The 17,998-nt window shown below is 43.6% G+C and overlaps 1 protein-coding gene across 1 annotated transcript in view; it reads right to left on the reverse strand.

The window, feature by feature from the left end:
* The window catches only part of LDLR (low density lipoprotein receptor), a 30,742-nt gene extending 13,718 nt beyond the window's left edge, over positions 1–17,024 (reverse strand). Inside the window, exons 1-7 of the mRNA XM_085600650.1 lie at positions 16,764–17,024; positions 6,657–6,779; positions 5,717–5,839; positions 4,496–4,876; positions 3,775–3,897; positions 1,497–1,619; positions 627–746 (exon numbers count right to left, since the gene is read on the reverse strand). Coding sequence (XP_085456776.1) covers positions 627–746; positions 1,497–1,619; positions 3,775–3,897; positions 4,496–4,876; positions 5,717–5,839; positions 6,657–6,779; positions 16,764–16,830 — 1,060 coding nt within the window. The 5' untranslated portion in view covers positions 16,831–17,024. The remainder of the gene's footprint in view (positions 1–626; positions 747–1,496; positions 1,620–3,774; positions 3,898–4,495; positions 4,877–5,716; positions 5,840–6,656; positions 6,780–16,763) is intronic.
* Positions 17,025–17,998: the final 974 nt, after the last annotated feature.

Genomic DNA, 17,998 nt, shown 5'->3' on the forward strand with positions numbered 1-17,998 from the left:
CTCCTTAAACCCTACCCACCCCCAGATAGGGCAGAAGAGATGGCAAGGAGTGCTCCACTGGCATGTACACTCGTTCCATTCAGATGTACGATCCAGACAAATTCCACATTACCAAATCCAGTACCCAATATAAAATTATGAAATATTCCATTGAGTAGTACAAATATTTTAAAAGCAAAAAAAACAAAGCCTTTGGTGTGAGATGTTCACGCCCTCAAGGAGAGATGCGTCCTAGTAAGTTTCTTTTTTGCGGCTGTGTGAAAGCCTGTTTTGCAAAACATTTTGAAGTCAGTAGGGCCAGATTAGGATGTTGCTGATCAATGTGGGGCTATGGCTGTAGCGCCATTAGTGTTATCAGAACGAATTTATGCAAAAATGTTGAGCCTGCTCAGTAAAAATTGCGGCATAACCAAAACATCACTACAATTGCTGGTCGTTTCGATGTACACACTGCAGCACCAAAAGTGATATTTAAGGCACTCCTTTTGGCAACCACTGTCATTTTGTAATATCGTGGAGTGGGACATGCCCAGCACCTAGTTACCGTCACTTTTTACCATTCTGTGTCAACAAAGTTTATAATGTGGATGCAGTTTGAGCAGAAGATTGAATCTTGGAGAATTTACCTTCACAGCGCTTGCCGTCGAGAAGGCGAAAGCCAGGGGGGCACATGCACTCGTAGCCGATCTTTAGGTCCTTGCATGTGTGCGAGCAGCCGCCATTTCCTCCCAGGCATTCGTTCTCACCTGCAAGGGATAGAGCGTCCCATTAGCACACAGTTACACACAATTACCAATGCTATTAATGCAAAGCGTGTCCAGATTCGGACAAGAGTGGAGGCGCACTGGACATTTACAGCAACAGCAGGAGTAAAGACACTCAAAAATAGCCAATGACCTGCCCTACCTACAAGATGGATAGTCTTCAGGGAAAAAGGAGAAGTAATGGATCTTCTACCGGGTAGAAAATCTCTGGCAAGTGACTGCATTCTCCATTTTCAGAAGAACAGCAGTCAAGGCTTTTAAGCCAACTCCCAAAATGGAAAGACCATCCAGGGCAGGATAGTTAATGTGCGATGGTCAAATGGGGTGCCAACGCAGAGGATCTCAACACAAGATCCCCAAGCATTGGAGAGCAAATTTATTCTTTACGCCTTCAAAACCCACATACCAGACAGCTAGAGAGCCTTGGCCTACAAGAGCTAGACTTCACTCCGTAATGCACAATGACCATTCTGGGTAGACTCAAATGCTACATGAGCCAAGGCAGTTTAATCACTATACAGCGTAGTAGAATTGAAACCAGCCGCCAAGAGGAGAACTTAGCTTAACGTTTGTTATCAATCCACATCACCCAGGCCCTGGTCTGAAATCCCAACAGGAAACTGTAATCCACACTACTTCTGCACACTCTTCTCCCTTTGCCTATCCAAACACCAATCACTCCATGCAAGCAGATCTCTGTGCCATCAATCGACTGCCAGAGGTCTCTCTTACCACACTCCTTCAGCGGTTCATCTGACCAGTCACGACAGTCTTTGTGTTTGTTGCAGACTTGGTTCATGGAGATGCACTCCCCACTGCGGCACTTGAACTTGTCTGCCCCCTCGCACTTGGTGACTGGGGAGAAAATGAGACGGTAATGATGAATAAAGTGTTGACTGGAAAGAATATATATACAATCTGAGCCCAATCACCTCCCTACAGTCATTGCAGGACACTCGGTTGATGGTAGTTGCCTACAGCAGCATGAATAGAAAGAACCAGAATCGTTATTGGTAAGCTCGTACGTTTTAAAGTTCTAAGTAATTTGGTCACATATCAAGCTATGCGCAATAGTCAACCACCTCCTGCCTCTCAAAGCCAGTCTAACCCGACGCTAACCGCTCTGCCCCAGGTCTTTAGGCCTTCCAGAACCACACACATAAAAGTTATAACATCACAAGTACATTCCTATTCAAAGTTACAAAACAAAGTTGCACTTTCAGGAAAGGGAGAGAGAAATGCATGCAGAGATGTATGTACATATATTATTTTTTATAGTAAAGCCCATCTATTGGCTATAACTCATACACTCACGACAGTTATTGCACTACAAAAGCAAATAACCTTATTCTTTATAGGTAAAGGGGAGACACCTCCGAAAACATCCACTATTCTACACTTCTTTCCCACTGCTTTAGCTTAAAGCCTCTGAATAGTAAAATTAATTAAAAAAAGACCTGATTGAGCGTTCACTCAAAGATGAGCAATTTATGTTCCATTTTTAAGTGCCAAGCCCGATAAATGCATTTTGTGGGGGAAAAATGCGATTTACTTTGTTGATTTTATACCACTTAAATTGACAGACAACTTCAACTAAACCCACAACAGCACTAATGATCAGCAGCAAACATCTTGATGTCAATTTAAATAATGTTATATTCGAAAGGACTGCGATTTATAGTCCTGTTTTAAACTAGACAAATTTTAATTATTTAGGCAAACAGCTGAATTTTTGGCACAGGTCTGGTCCAGTACATATTTGGCGAGAATAGTCACTGCACTTTTACTGCTCGTTCTTAAAACACAGCTCGGCATTCAGTGACGCCGACCCTCGAGATCACAGTTTAGTCCACTATGTCACATGTGGTATAGACGTGCCTCGGAGACTTTGCTATTAAAACACACTGCCAGACACACGGAAAGCCAAGACAGGGAGAGCTGGCAGCAGGCTAAACTATTTGCTGATCCACTTCTCCCTGGAACTCGTCCAGCTCAGTTGACTCTTTCCTCTTGGGAAGCTAGCCAACTCCCTCAGCATGCGATTCCATGGGGGAAAACTGCATATAACCAAGGGACTTTCCACCATCAGGGGAGGCTGAGGGCCCAATTTAGGGTTCGGTGGACAGGTACTCAGTAACAAACGTGCATATCTATCGGATTACAAGTGAATCAGTATATTGTGCACTTGTGATCAGGAGAATGGAATATCCATTGTGACACAGTATCTGTCCACACAAAGTCTACAACAAGCCCCAAGTTTGTACGTTTTAAAACCTCCATTTGCCTTTTTCGTAACCTTTAGCATAAAAGTTCAATAACTACATAACTTTTTTTAGTAGAGGCAGAAAAAGCCAATAAATTGGTTCTTCAGCAAGTTTTCATGACTAGGAAAAAGCAGTATCCGTTAGTTAAAAGGGTAAAGAGGTATTTTAAGAAAGCATCTTTAACTTTTTTTGAAAATCGAGTGGGTTTTCAATTTAAAGTAGCTGGATTCATTTATTTAAAAAAAAAAAAAAGTTTTACCACTTTAATAAGGAAGGACTTCTTTAGTTCTATGCGTGTTTGTCTTATATTTCACAAGGCAAAAAACAAAAAAGGCACTTGCAGGGGGTCACAGTGTTCTAGATAATTTCGGTTTCCCTGCAGAGGCGATAAAGACCATAGTTGGGACTTTTATTGTTTTAAGCCTGGCTGGACATTTCATCTACGCCCACCTGAAGCTATTGAAAAAGCATCCATTTCAGGACACCACCTACATCAAACACAAAGAAATTGGAAAACCATGGAAAAAAGGTTTGACCATGTCTGCCTCCTTCATTGTAATATCATACATGGAATAGCTGTACGCGACTTACACATGAATGTGCTACGCAATTGGAACCAATGTTGCCGGTAATTGGCACACAGTGCTATACAAAAAGAAAAATACAGTGGCGGCTGAACGTTTTTGGGACACAGCACTGGAGATCACATTGACTTGAGCCCGTTTGTCGAGGTCCAGTTAGCTTACCATTTGCACAGCCAATCTCGTCACTGGAGTCCTTGCAGTCATGCTCTTTGTCACACTGCCTGCTGCCGTGGATGCAGGCACCGTCAGTGCACTGAAACTCATCGGGCCTGCAGGTCGCCTTCACTATATTAAGAGAAATGTAATTCCACCTATTAAAATGGTTGCTTTAATAAATATGCATTTTATAGTGCTTCACACCACACTTGCGCCATTTCGAAGCACTTTCAATAACAGGCGTTACTACTGCATTCAAAAGCCAAGTCACCCTTAAAAAGTTAGCAAACATGCAGTATCCAAGCAGTGATTCAAATGTATATAGCTTGGCAGTTTGTTTTCTCAAATTTCTTGACACAAATGCGTCTTGTACCACATAAGAAAGGTAGCTAGAGTCGCAGACACAAATTATGCAAGATAACAGTGGCTAAGTGCCCCGACGAGGAACCCTTCCTCCTGAAAGCCAGATATCTTCCAGGAGAAGCAGTGACATTCAAGTCTTTTGGATGGCAAACCCTACACTGCTTGCCATACATTTAAGCTGGTACTTGGTACACAACATTCATTCACTGCCACATTCTCATGGATTGTCAAGCAATTACTATATGTCATCTTTGGTCTTCCTTCAAAGGTCTCGCCCAATAGACTGGATGAGATTAAATCTAATTTGCCAAGAAACAAATTCCACTGTCGAGCTGCCTGAAAGAGCCATATCCTGGACACTTACCACAATTCGCTTCGTCCGAGCGATCCTTGCAGTCGGAGCTCCCGTCGCAATACCAGGTCATGTGGATGCACTCGCCGCTGCCGCAGTGGAACTCTAGTGGCGAGCACGGCTTCACCTCACGGGCTGCCGGGGTATGGCCGCAGTGTTCCGGCGACTCGTCAGAACCGTCATCGCAGTCATCGTCACCGTCGCAGGCCCACAGTTTAGGGATGCAGGAGCTGCTTTTCTGGCACTGGAAGTAGGCAGGACTGCAGGTGGGCGCGGGACAGCCTTCCTCATCACTGCCGTCATCACAGTCACGGTCCTCGTCACACAAAAACTGCACTGAAATGCACTTCCCACTGCGGCACTGGAACTGGTCATCGGCACACGCCTTGGGTGCTGGTCAAGGGGGGGAAAAAAGGGCCATAAACATGCAGCAAAAACACAACAAAAGTGCTTTGTTTCTATACACACTAAATCGAACCCCCCATCCCACGCCAAAAGGATCGACTAAATATGCAAAGTGGGGATCATATATGGTCACTTGACCTGCGAATGACCAGAGAGCTCGTGGCATGAGCAGAGGCTATACCATTGTTTTTTGGCTCAAGGACGTCTCAAGAAAAAAAGCAAAATTACAAGTATCACAATGTAAAGAACCTGACATTGGAGAGCTTGTGATGGACAAACTCTGATGTATCAAAGGGATTTACCCATTCTGTGTCTATGGGAAAACGTGTTAGTACTTAAAACCTAACTGCCCCGCTTCTATTCTTACCCTGGCAGAGAAACAGCTGCCGCATTGTGAAAATTGCACCCTAAGTAGGTCTTGCTTTAAGAGAAAAGTGACAAAGGCACGTACCTATAGGATTATTAAAGGAGGCGAGAGCAAGATCAGATGGACTAAATAGCAGTTTAGACAGGGACATTTTTAGAATTTTAAGGATGGCAATAGTTTTCAAAATGGGAATCTTAATACTGCAAGATCAAAGTCAGAGCTGGAAACAGTGTGCAGTGATGCCGAAAGCAGATCCATTGCCTATGGTCTATGCCTCTGCGGGGATGGTTGGCAACAAATATCAAATATATTATCTGCACTCATTCATTACTCTCTTTCTAAGCCTTCTCCTGTGCCCTTAATTTTGGTAGTAACCGGCTTACACAGACCAAAGAGTGGGGGGGGGGGGGGGGGGGGGGGGGGGGGGGGAACACACTAGGGATTTTGAGACTGACACTTACAGCAGTTCTCTTCATCGGAGCCATTTTCACAATCCGCCTGAGAGTCACATTTCCAGGACATGGGGATGCAACGGTTAATACGCCCTCCACAGCTGAACTCCTCCGGCCTGCAGGTGACAGACCCTGCAGAAAAAGTGGTGAGAAGTGGTAAGCACACATTGTTTCTCTAAAAACCCATCACTTTAAAAAAAACAAAATGGGACTACTCAAAATTGCAATGTAGTGGCTTGGTAACACAAGGTGTCCCTTTCACGTTTCATTGTAGCCCAGACCAGCCCAGAGCGATGTTGAACCCGTCTCTCTAGTACCAACTTATGGCCTTCAAACAGACTTAACATACTCCTTGGTGACGCTCAAACCAGATAAGAGGACACAAATTACAGGGACCTGCTCCTCCTCCCACTAAAAAATGTGTGTTCTATAGCAAATGGGACATTTAAAAACCTAATACACACTCCTTTAAAACCAATTCCAATTTAGAGATGCACCCAATGGACAGGACCTTATGGAAATAGGAGACCAACAGAGTCAGTTGTCTTGGCATGAAACAGCCTGCTGGTTCTAGGCCAGCCTTAGTAGGATTTTACAAACTATTTAATTCACGCCCTGCCCACAGTCGGGAAGCCATTGGTAGGCAAAACCTGTTGACTTTTCACTTGAGAAGTCAATGAGGAAGAAAAAAATAAAATTTAAGTGTCTTTTTTCAAACCAGTTTAAAAGTCACACTGTGAATAGGTGGATAGTGTCAATTCCATCAGCATTTTTGCTTTATGTAGGCCAAGTGCCAATTTGGCCAAACTAATTGGAATTAAGAAGCCACATTGTCCATGTTCCTCAAGCAGATTAAACAACGCCTGATACTACAGCACAGAGCTTGCAAATGCAGTCTGGAGTCCCACTCAAAGACCATATGGCTGTCATAAAGGCTAGCAGTACTCACGGCAAGTCTCCTGCGACTCGTCCGAACCATCCTTGCACTCGGCGCTGCCATCACAGATCCACTTATACGGGATGCACTTTCCATCACCACAACGGAACTCACTTCGGCCACACTCTGCAACACCTGCATGATGGGGAAGACAGATACAAAGTTCAGATTGATGGACGGCAGTTACATTTGGCCTCATCAATACACATTGCCCAAAAGCAGAATGGCCTAGGTAAAGGCTTGCTACACCAGAGAGCCCATGGCATGAGCAGCAGAGCAAGCCGCGGTTATACCATTGTTTTTTGGCTCAAGGACATCAAGAGAAAAACAAAATTACAAGTATCACACAGTAAAGAAAAACAATGTCTGATGAGATGAACCCACCTGACATTGGAGAGCTTGTGATGTACAAACTATGATCTACTCACACCTGACATTGAAGAGCTTGATATCTCTTGAGTAGGACAGCTACTTGCACTTGAAAAGACGAGCGTAGGATCTCTGGCCTGGAAACTGCACTCACTCCGGACATAGGAGATCGAGATCTCTCGAGAGTGAGAGAACGAGATCTCTAGAGGTGGCGCTCTACTCACATGACATGGTAGAGTGAAGTCTGTGGACAGGGTGATCTTCTGAAACCTGACATAGGGCAACTTAATATCACTGGACTTGGACAGGTACCGGATCTCAGATTTCTCAATACACTCTGAACATAGACTACAAGTGCAATTTAGAAAAACAGTAGTCAAAGTGCTTCAGTTGTGAATATGCTACCAAGCCCAAAAATTTTAAAAAAAAATAAAAATAAAAAAAAAAAAAGCAAGCAGGCCCAAAGTAGCAGCTCCATAAAATAAAAAAATAAAAAAATAAAATAAAAAAAAACCTTCTCACGATTCAAAACTCTGGGCTTTCTGATATAATCTGTGGAATGGTAGTGGATTATGAAGTGTCGCAATGCTACAGTAAGTCACGACAAATTGCAGATCAAGGCATTAGCACAAACCAAACTTTCAACTCATTTTGACTAGCCTCCTCTGCACTTTTGATTGAAAACCTTCTGAACCAGGCACTGTACCCAACTACGCCTGCATTGATGCAGTCGCCTCTCTGGTTTTGCAATTTGTGAAAAGATCAGCGCTGTGATGCTGCTCACACATTTCTCCGCCAAACAGAACCCTGTCCATTTACATCATACAATTTAAATGAAAACATCACAAAGTGTTCCCCACCCTTCTTGAGGGCATTTAACATTAATGGGCTGATGCCGTACAGGCCAATGAAGCGTAGAGTTGGGTGTGGTTCATGTTCTGTAGTGTACACTTTGGGGTGGGTCCGCTTTGCAGGAATAAGATAAGAAATGTAGAACCACAGAGTCAAGAAGATAGATAGCTCCGCATAGGAGCACTTCACAAAGCTCATCTGAAGGCGGTCTCGGTTTTCTTAACCCCGAACCAACTATAGGAATCCACTTATTTCGAAATTCCTCCAGTAAGAATAACACTATTGGTTCCTCTTAGCCTCCAATAAGGTTGGCCTTTGGAACCTACAAGCATCAGCGATCGAGTTAGATAAAATAGTACTGCTACCAAAAAAAAAAAAGGGGGGATCACAGGAGGCCTCAGCAGCAGAGGACAGAGTTGCTTCTTAAAGTACATAAAGGAAGGGAACACCCAAAACTCTGAATACTACTGAAGAGCATGCTCTTCCAACACGCCTACCTGAAAATCCCTCAGCTAGGCAACCAAGACAAGCCATGTCAATCGACACTGACAACATTCCACCTACAACACAGGTTCTGAAAGGTTTCTTTAGGAACAATCCAACTCCGCTAGGGGCAGTCTAGACAATCGTGACTTTAGACTTTATGAATGGAACATCGAACATAGGCTGAAATTTACCATGTGGTTAGCCGAGTATCTACAAACAATACTGGGAGTGGTAGCATGCGAGCCATATAAAAATCTGATAATGTTGCGCTGCTGTTTTATTGATTCAAGCATTTTCTTTTTGGGCAGTCATTTCTTATCCTCAAAAAGAGCCTGCACTGTGCAAACGTGGCAAGGTCACAACACTGCTGCTTATGAAGTGACACTTTTCACCTTCTTGGGGAAATAAGCAACCAGTGGCACACCCGGTGAAGCTGAGTCACCACCTTGAAAGACTGAGTTCACTATGTTCACAAAAGTGGAGCAACTTCTCCTTGAGCAAAGAGAGCCCCGCCCATTGGCACACCTCCAGCAAGGGCAAACCCATGCAGCTCCGCCAGATCCAAATTTGCCTTGGGCTTTGCAGAGCTAGAATAGGGGAGGAAAGGAGGAGGAATTTGGATCACACCACAGGCCTTGCTACCAATCAGAAGGCAAATACTGGTAGGTGGTTTAGCCTCAATACTGCCACAGGGAGGCTTGTGACAAGTATCTAACACTGAATAGCAGACACTAAATTTGGGAAAAGAATACACACAATGGACAGCCCGGAAAAGAATGTAATTATTTGCAAACCGGTTGGACTACATTTTTTGCCGGTTCTAATTTTTTTGCTGTAGAAAAGTGAGCGGAAAAGCACTGGAAAAAAGTTCAGGCACTACCAAGATCGCAAGAGGGCACGCTGAAGATGTGGTTTAGAAGATAGGTTGCAAGTCACAAGTTTAAGTCACTGTGCGATGGCCTACTTTGGTTAATGTATTATAAGCCTCCACGTGCTCTTTGAAGCCAGCCTCATCCCAATCACATGAGGGCCGCAGGCAGCTAACAGGGAGGTTGTCGGAATATAAGCCGTAGGGGGTCACAACTTTGTGTCACATTGTCATGGTAGCTCCTCACATATACTCACTCAAGAGTATGTTGTCAGGCTGATTCAACCACACAGTAGAGTGAGTGAGTGTGTTTGTGTGTGAGTGTATAACTATAGAGGAGCTTACATAGAAGAGAACATTCTACAGTGAAGGTTCTAGCAGTTTCGCAGTTCTGATCGACAGGTCGAGTTTGGCTTGCCTTCACTAGGGTTGTGCAAACTAGGTACAAGAGGTTTGGATCTTTTCGAGATTTTCATAATAACCACCGGCTATGTAAAGACATTCAATTTAAGTTGCTTAAATATCAATGTAACTTTTGTGAACATTCTGTAGACAAACATGGTTTCTGTCTTCCTGAAGCAACCTTGGACACTGCTGGTCTACCCATCAAGCCGGCACGGTGTCACTCTACAAACTCTTCCCGCCCACAAAAAGGCCTCCCGCACAGCTAAAGAAAGGTAACATTCCCTTCACCTATTTCCGAGATTCATTGTGTCTTTAATAAATATCTTTATAGGCATGCAGTTTAAAAGAAACCACAAGAGGGCAGCACACATCTATAAACCTAGAAGAATAAAATAAAAGAATCCTCTAAACCACTTAAAAAAATATACACGGAAGAATAAAGTAATAAAACTGCAAGTCCATAATTTACCAGTTGTGGTAATCAAGGATCCTTTACTCTCCCGGGGTGCACAAAATTATTGCATCCCAAGCAGACATTGATTATCTCGGTAATGGGGCAAACAGATTAGGGGGAAGGGGGGGGGGGGGGGGGGGAATAATTTGAAAGTGAAATTTTTTGCATTAACAGGCGACTTTCTGGTTATAGGAGGTGTTGTCCCTCTATACTTAATCAGTCGGTGGCGACATAGAATAAATACAAGTAGTGCACTAAAAACAAAAGAGGGATTTCAAGGGCATTTTTAAAAAGCCTGTATATCACAAAGGGCAGCTAAAGGTGGGACTACGAGACAAAGATGCAGGGGGGGGTGGGGGGGGGGCACAGGCAGGTAGATGTACCAGGTCAGAACTATCCAGTCTTCTTTCATGACTTGTATAAGAACTAATGTTGCAAATTTTGGAAGCCATACCCCTGCAGAATCCCATGGTGCGGTCACAAAATAAGTCAACCTGAGCCCCAAGTTCAAGTAGATTGTGAATTTTGTGAAACAGCAACAGGTAACAGCAGCCTGGCCGCCTAGAGACCCCTTAGCACAAATACCAGCCAGCCAAAGGGGTGACCAAATTCCAGAACATTTCTGCCCTGGCACACCAGTAGGTAAAGAGCAATCCAATACCATTGCACAATGTTTATGCGTCTGACAAGTTAATCAGTACCCAGAATTGAAGGGATGCGTGTCTTGATGGGGGTCAACTGTACCACTGCACCATCACAGATCAATGGAGTAGGGTCATTACCCCAGCAGCTTCGCAGTTAAGGTCCAATAGGTTTGACTTTAATAACAAAGTAACTGCAAATGCGGATTGCCTAACCAGGCCTTGGACTAGCTAGTCTCAGACTACAGGCATCTCCTGAAGACAGTAATCAACACTGTGTAAGGCATACTGATGTAGACACAAAAACCGGTGTTTTATCACCGCTGCAGATCAGAGTTCTCTGGATATTTCTGCCTAATTAGTAGTTCGGACCACGGTTTCACAGAAGACAAAAGCTGGTTGGAATCTAAAGGTCAGCAAAAACAAGGCCTGATATATACAGAAAGGCTGCATTCAAGAAATAGACGGGGATACTTTAAGGAACATGGCCAATTGGAAGTCATTTTCCGGGTTCAGAAAATAAAACCCGAGAAGCCACGCTAATTTACGTCATCACAAACTGTTTTCCGAGTGAGTCTGCAACAGGGGTCATTCTCTTCATAGGGTTTAGCAGCTAATAGAAATGGTCTTCTGGAATTGAGGGAGACTTGCTCTAGCAGGTATTCACTCAGCCATTGCCCAGTCAACTTTGCAAATTAATGTAATGGAAATTCGGAACAGTTATTAACACGTAGTAAATCAACCCCAATCTTTCTGCAGCCTGTAGTGAAAGCTGGGTTTCATTTTATTGCAGCCTGCACGACCATGGTAGTTCAAATTTCTTTCAAGAGGTATTATAGAGGTCAAAAACCTCACTAACAAAACAAAGACATTATGGCAAGGGAACAGGAAAGTGGGTGAAGAGGGTCGCTAAGACACAGAGATGGATGGCATCAAGGGGTCACAATGCATGTTAAGGGTATTTTATGTTACGTAACCTGTTGCAGTTTAGAAAAATCTAAAAATGGTGAAAATAGCGAGACATTGTTATCAAAATGTCACTTTCCAATAAGTTACTGAAAAACTCCAGACAAGGGCCAGTGCCATAAACTATTATTGTGTTTTTTATTTCTGTAAGTTTGTGTCGGCTCAAGGTGCTCTTAAGTGGTCCGAGAGAATTGGAATTGAAAGAAGTCATTGTAATTAACTGCAGTTAAACTTCACCGCATTGGGTTCCCTCACTTTAGAATCCATCCAATATATATTTTTTAATTACTCAGCGGGTTAATGCATCTACCGCAGAGAACTGTCTCTCCCAAGAATACAAGGTGAGACCCGGGTAAGATGAGTCGGTATCTATAGGTGCTGGCTATATAGATCTGCGTGTAATCTGCAGGACACTTGAGGGAGTCCCTGCAGGGCAGGCGAGGCACCACTTCCCACCTCTGTCGATGAAATAAATACAAAACCTGCATTTGGTCAGGTTATACAAACGTTATTAAAAAGGCATGGATGCTTACTGTGCCTATTTTATATATTAAGGCCAGGTTTTGAGTTAGAAGAAAAAGCAATCACCCCGTCCACCCTTGAGTGCCCTACAATAGGTATGCAGACTAAATAAACTGATTGTAAAGTTGATCAACAGGTCCAGTTAAATGACGAGGCGTCAGCACCCTAATGGAAGGCTACGTAGCCAGTATGTGCATGTTATATTCTTTTTGCAGCATGCACAGAGCTACCACGCCTAACAACTCTGCATACAAGATGTAAAGACGCCATCTTGAGGCGAGTCAGCTTCAAGAGAAGCGCGAGTGTCTTTAAAGTGGAATACTAGGGGAATGTAGTTCAGGTGTAACCAGAAGGTCACAAGGGGCGCCAAACCCGTGACTTTTTTTCTTTGTACTTATAGCTCCGTAGGCTGAGACACTTAGGAGGAACCAGTATGCCAATGGTTCAAATCGAGCTTTTAGCTTTCCAAGGTAGATAACATGTGGACAACCCACCTGGGTTTTTATACATCACTGAAGGCACCTCAATTAAGAGTGTGTTCTTCCAGGCAGGGGCCTGACACGTCTAATCCGTGGCAATGGCCCAACTGGACCCCATACACAGGGCATCTCTCTGCAGAATACTAATCACCCAAAGAATACTAATATTACGCAATAATGAGAGTGCTTTTAAAAACACAGGTAGGCCAGGGCAGCCCAGGTTTAATATACAAAAGGTGCATTTAGGCCACAACGAAGAAAAGTCAAGAGCACATGAAACGAGGAGATAATTGAGTGCAAGCCAAGAAAATGTCTCCACGCTCAGACGAGATCTCTAGCTGTCCCATATCTGGGGGAAGTAGCCCACAGAATCCAGAAATCGCAAGTTATCCTGGGTCAGACATGAGTAGTTTATAAAGCCTGGAGATGATCTGAAGCTGTTCACGGTATGTATGAGCAGTTCATACCAGGCCAGACGTCTCAAGCCAGCTCGTCAGGTGTGAGAAGCTTACCCAACCCGCAGATCTCAGCATGCCCGTAGTCAGGCCTGTGTAGCACCTTCATTCCAGAGATCAAGCATAATAAGTTCACTCGATTTCTCTTTACATTTATAGGATTCAGAAAAATGCTTAATTGGCAGGGGAGTGTTTTATGTAGAAACCCGGATGGGTATCCTACATGAAGGACACAAAACGCAAGTAATCTACGTGTCATGAGCAGAGCATGTGACCTAGAAGTAATTATGTGGATGAAGACGGGGAAGATCAAAAGAAGTGCGATGGATCCACCCACCCGAAGACCAATTCCTCCTTCATCTCTTGTGCCATATCTCTAGGTCACATGCTCTCCACATGCTATTTAAACTGCATTGATGCCACCCAGTACAGAGTTCTCAAATTGCTCCATGTAAAGTGTGAGCTGCTGCCTCAGTCCCCAAATCTCAAGGGGTCTCCTATCAGGTGTGAGCAGAGCAGCCACACCACAGAGTTCATGCTTACAAATCTCAACTAGAAGTTGCCCTCTGCCCCCCTCAGAAAGCTAAGGTGTTCTTTAGCGTGTCCTCTGCACCTATAACCGTCCTTGAGCCCTCCTCACAGCACCTATGGCCTGCATAGCCCTTCAATACTCAGGACCCACTGCTGCCTTTTGGATTATAGGATAGAAACAGTAGGCTCCTTGCGTGTATTCCACAAAAGTATCAAATAAGATTGCTCAACAAAATTAATGCCACCAACAGAGGTATACTCCTAGGGCTGGCTCTGTCTTTCCCCCTTATGAGTTTGGTAATACATAAGGCTGGCAAGTGACTATGTCACTAAGACACAATCCTTTTTGTACTGGGCTTTCATACATGTGTAAAAAAGCATTGCAATTCAAGGAAGGTGGTCTTGTTTGGTAAACATGAAATATAGATTAACATTCTTGTTACCAACTATTTGCAAGAGTAAAACCTGGGACTGGAAAAGTGTCTCAGCAACATCCAGCTATCTGATTAGCCTAGAAAAGGGCAAAGAATGAGTTGGGGGGCAGTGGAGGGGTGTCAAGGGCAGTTACACAAGTTATTTACTGAATCTGACAATTTAAGAATGTTGCAGCACGTCTCACAATTCACATTTGAGGAATTCTCATTTGATCTCCTCTGATGAGTTAGTTGGAAAGTTGGTCCCAATTGGCTAAAAAAAGCATTAGGCTTTGCATAGGACTACTTGGTCACTAACGCACGACTTGAGCAGAAGATGGAAGATCAAACAAGGAAATGGACAATGCACTCGAGTTCTGCCGCACCCTCCTTCATAGCATGTTTGCCATCCCTAAACAGGAGGTTTAGAAGTTGTAGGTTTCAGCCAAAAGTATTCATCTTAAAAAGGGGGGGTGGGGTGCAAGATGGCAGCATAACTTGGATCAAATCGGACAGAATTGCCTAACACTTGCAATGGTTGGGTGTAACGCTCAGCTCACTGTTCCGAAGAACCCACTGACATTCAAAATGTCTTGCACTCTAACAGTATTATTTTTCTATTGACTTCATCTTTCGATCCAAGGGATCACATCTCACTCCAACATATACAAAACTCTATTTAACAATGAGGAGAAAAAAAATATAATCGCCTGAGATAGAAGTATCCCGTTGCAAACATATCCCACATATCTTTAGTACCAAATGCTTCAAACCTCGTTATGTTTAAAAGCCAGGTGCACAACTGCATAAACCTTAAAAATATGTATAGCACTCTGCTGCATTTTTTCTAGTATTACATACATTCCTTTTTGGCAACAGACACTTATTGCTTGGGTGCATCAGTATAGATTCAACAAGGAAGTCTTAAAATAAAACTACTAGGTTGATAGACATTCTATTCAAACTGCAGAACACGTGGGGCGGTGCCTGTGATTCTATAGTAACGAACTAAGAAGAGAAACCCGGATGTAACTAGGCCTTCTTGTGGGGATCGATCTTGTAGGAGGGGGGGCAACTTTCCATCACTATTCTGGGAAATATTTCGGAATGGGCGTGGTGATGTGTATTCTGAAGGCAAGGCCAGTTCAGATAAACCACATTGGATACACTTTTAAAAAGGCCTACAAGGTTTTGTTTAATCCAACAACACACAGGACGTAGAAATGTTATGACAACGTGTTTATTGAATATCCATCAAAACCCAAACAGTAGTTTGATCATGAACAGCTAAACAATGCAAACAAATATTTACTCCCCACCCCTAAATGTGACAGGCTGGTACCCTAAAAGAAAACAATGGAAGAGGAGAATCTCCAAAGGGCAATTAAGGTGTTAAAATAGTAAAGGTTGAAATCGCCTGTCAGATTTCTGGACAAGTGGGAGTATTTATCGACGCGCTACTTCATCGAGTTAGATACCTTGTGTGGAAAGCACGCATGATACAGCCTCAGACTAGAATAAATTATTATTTCAAAGTGGGAACTTGCTAGCGGTTCCAATTGAGAGAATGGAGGTCACTGATTAACTGAGTCGCTTCGCGAAAAGGAACCGTATTCTGAGAACGAGATATGTATCGAGGGGCCAGAACATTCCTAGTGCCCCCAAGGGCGGGATCGACACATGACAGCCGGCCGACCAAAGGACGCCCCTTAGCCGCCGGGCTCTCTATATCACAGGAAACAGTGGGGACACCGCCCCACGCAGCGCCATTCGTCGCGCCCCTTTCCCTCGCGCCACCAGCCGCCACGCCCTCGGACCTCACCGCTGTGCTCTTCCATTGGCTATGAGGAGAAAGGCTCGCGATCGGCAGTTATGACGTCGCCCAATGGGAGAGGCTCTAAACCGGCTTCCAGCCGCCCTCTCATCCATTCGGTGGTATGGGGAGGAGTGTGGGTGAGTTTTAATAGTACGAGAAGCTTTAAAAAGCATATAATTACACGAATATAGAACAAGCGTCGAGGCTTAAACCTACCATAAATTCATGTGCTACCATTTCAGACAGCCCCGCTGTCAGTTGGGATCCGAAGACAAAAACTTTGCTTCTTATCAATGAGACTCCCTAACAATTAGCAGCTGGAGAGTCAAATTAATTGTTCAAGAAGAGAATCGGAATGAACTACAAACGAGAGCCACGCCTAACCCCCATTCTATACCCCACACCATTACCCAAGCCTTACTAGACATGCAAGCAAAGTGGGCACCAAACGCAAGCAAGGGTTGTTATAACGTGTGTACTTTACAATAAAACCTACAAAAATGAGTGGCAACATTAGGAGGGTGTAAACCAAGAGCGGACCATCTGGGTTCCAAGTTCACCTCGCCCTGACCCTTTAACACTTCCCCACCTATCCCCAAAATATGAACACATGGGGACATCGTTACAATCTGAAACCGTTACACAAATTGCAATAAACAAGCATAGAAACGAACAATAAATTGGGTCATAAGTAGGGGCCCAAACCAAAAATAAAACAATTTAACAACCTTATAAAATGCGAACATCGTAATTTTGCATCATAGCAAATAAATACTTTTTTTTACACTAAATTAAATACACAATCCCATTAACCCTGGATTTCAATCACATTAAACCCGACTGGTTCGGTAATAAAACTCACCTGATGTAGCTGCAGCTCGGTGGCACATTAGTACGAAGAAGAGGAAAGGCACCACACATGCTACCATAGTGCAGGGGTCTCCTTTGGTTGGGTAGGGGCACTCGGTGCTCTTTTAGATTTTGGGGTGTTTTCTTTTGGGGCTGTGGGTGCTCCTGCCTGCAGGCCTCTTCCTCCTCTGAAGGCAGATATGGCACTGTGAAGTCAAGCTGCGGGCAGAAATGCAATGTGCTTTTTACTACAGGGCTGTGGGAGGAGACTGCTAGTGGTGTGATTTTCAAATCTCCAGCCTTTCTAGGCTTGGGGGTGGTGCCAACACCAACACATGATGTGACATCAGCAGCTTTCCACCTCTCCCACGGACCGCCCCCGTGACCCACCCTACGTATATGCAATATTATTATGGTGTATGGCGTGCTTCCCCCAAAATGACCCTGGCTCAGCCCTTCTCCGTGTTTATTACGCAATAAAAATACCCCAACCTGCAAGAAATAAACATTTCATTTTTCTAATTTTCCTCGTAATATTAAAAAAATTACTCTATCTCATTAGAATTGGTGAATAATAAAGCTTCTTTCGATTCTGAGCATCTTCCGTAATTTGAAATTAAAATACACCATAGTTACTCTTTCTTTTCTTCTCTCACTCTGTGCATACATTACTAATAGTTTCCTTGAAATAGATGCATTTTACAACAGATATTCCTGATAAGGAAACCATGACCCTCAAATTCTAAATGATTTAGAACATTTCTTGGATGGTATTGATCTGGCAACAGCAAAGACACTTTTTTTTAAATAGAATTTGGATACGGGTCTCCCTTCCCCTACTTATCCTTAGATCTGGGGAGGGAGGGGTGTAAACAGAGGGCACCCCATGAGGAATGTCCCTCATGCTTCTCAGCGACTGATTCGCTGGAGCATGTTTTATTCTTTTGCTCGGTGCATTGTGGCCCCAGGGACCTGTACATCCGCCCACTCTGCTGAGAATTTTGAAATGTGACACTAGTCGGTGTGAAGTATTCCCAGATTCATGGTATTTGTTGGCTGTGTGGAGGATTAGGCACATTAATATAAAACAGAAACTGATTAGTATCCTTTGTGGTGTTAAAACTTTAGACTTGTGGAATTGACTCCTCTATTACCTTCTCCAGTGTTTTATTACCACTTTTAAATGGTCTTAACACATGTTTTTAATGCATTCTTATGTTTTTTTATCGAGATTGTAATTGTCTGCTC

Source organism: Triturus cristatus, chromosome 4_2, assembly GCF_964204655.1.
Source record: "Triturus cristatus chromosome 4_2, aTriCri1.1, whole genome shotgun sequence".
Classification (NCBI taxonomy): domain Eukaryota; kingdom Metazoa; phylum Chordata; class Amphibia; order Caudata; family Salamandridae; genus Triturus; species Triturus cristatus.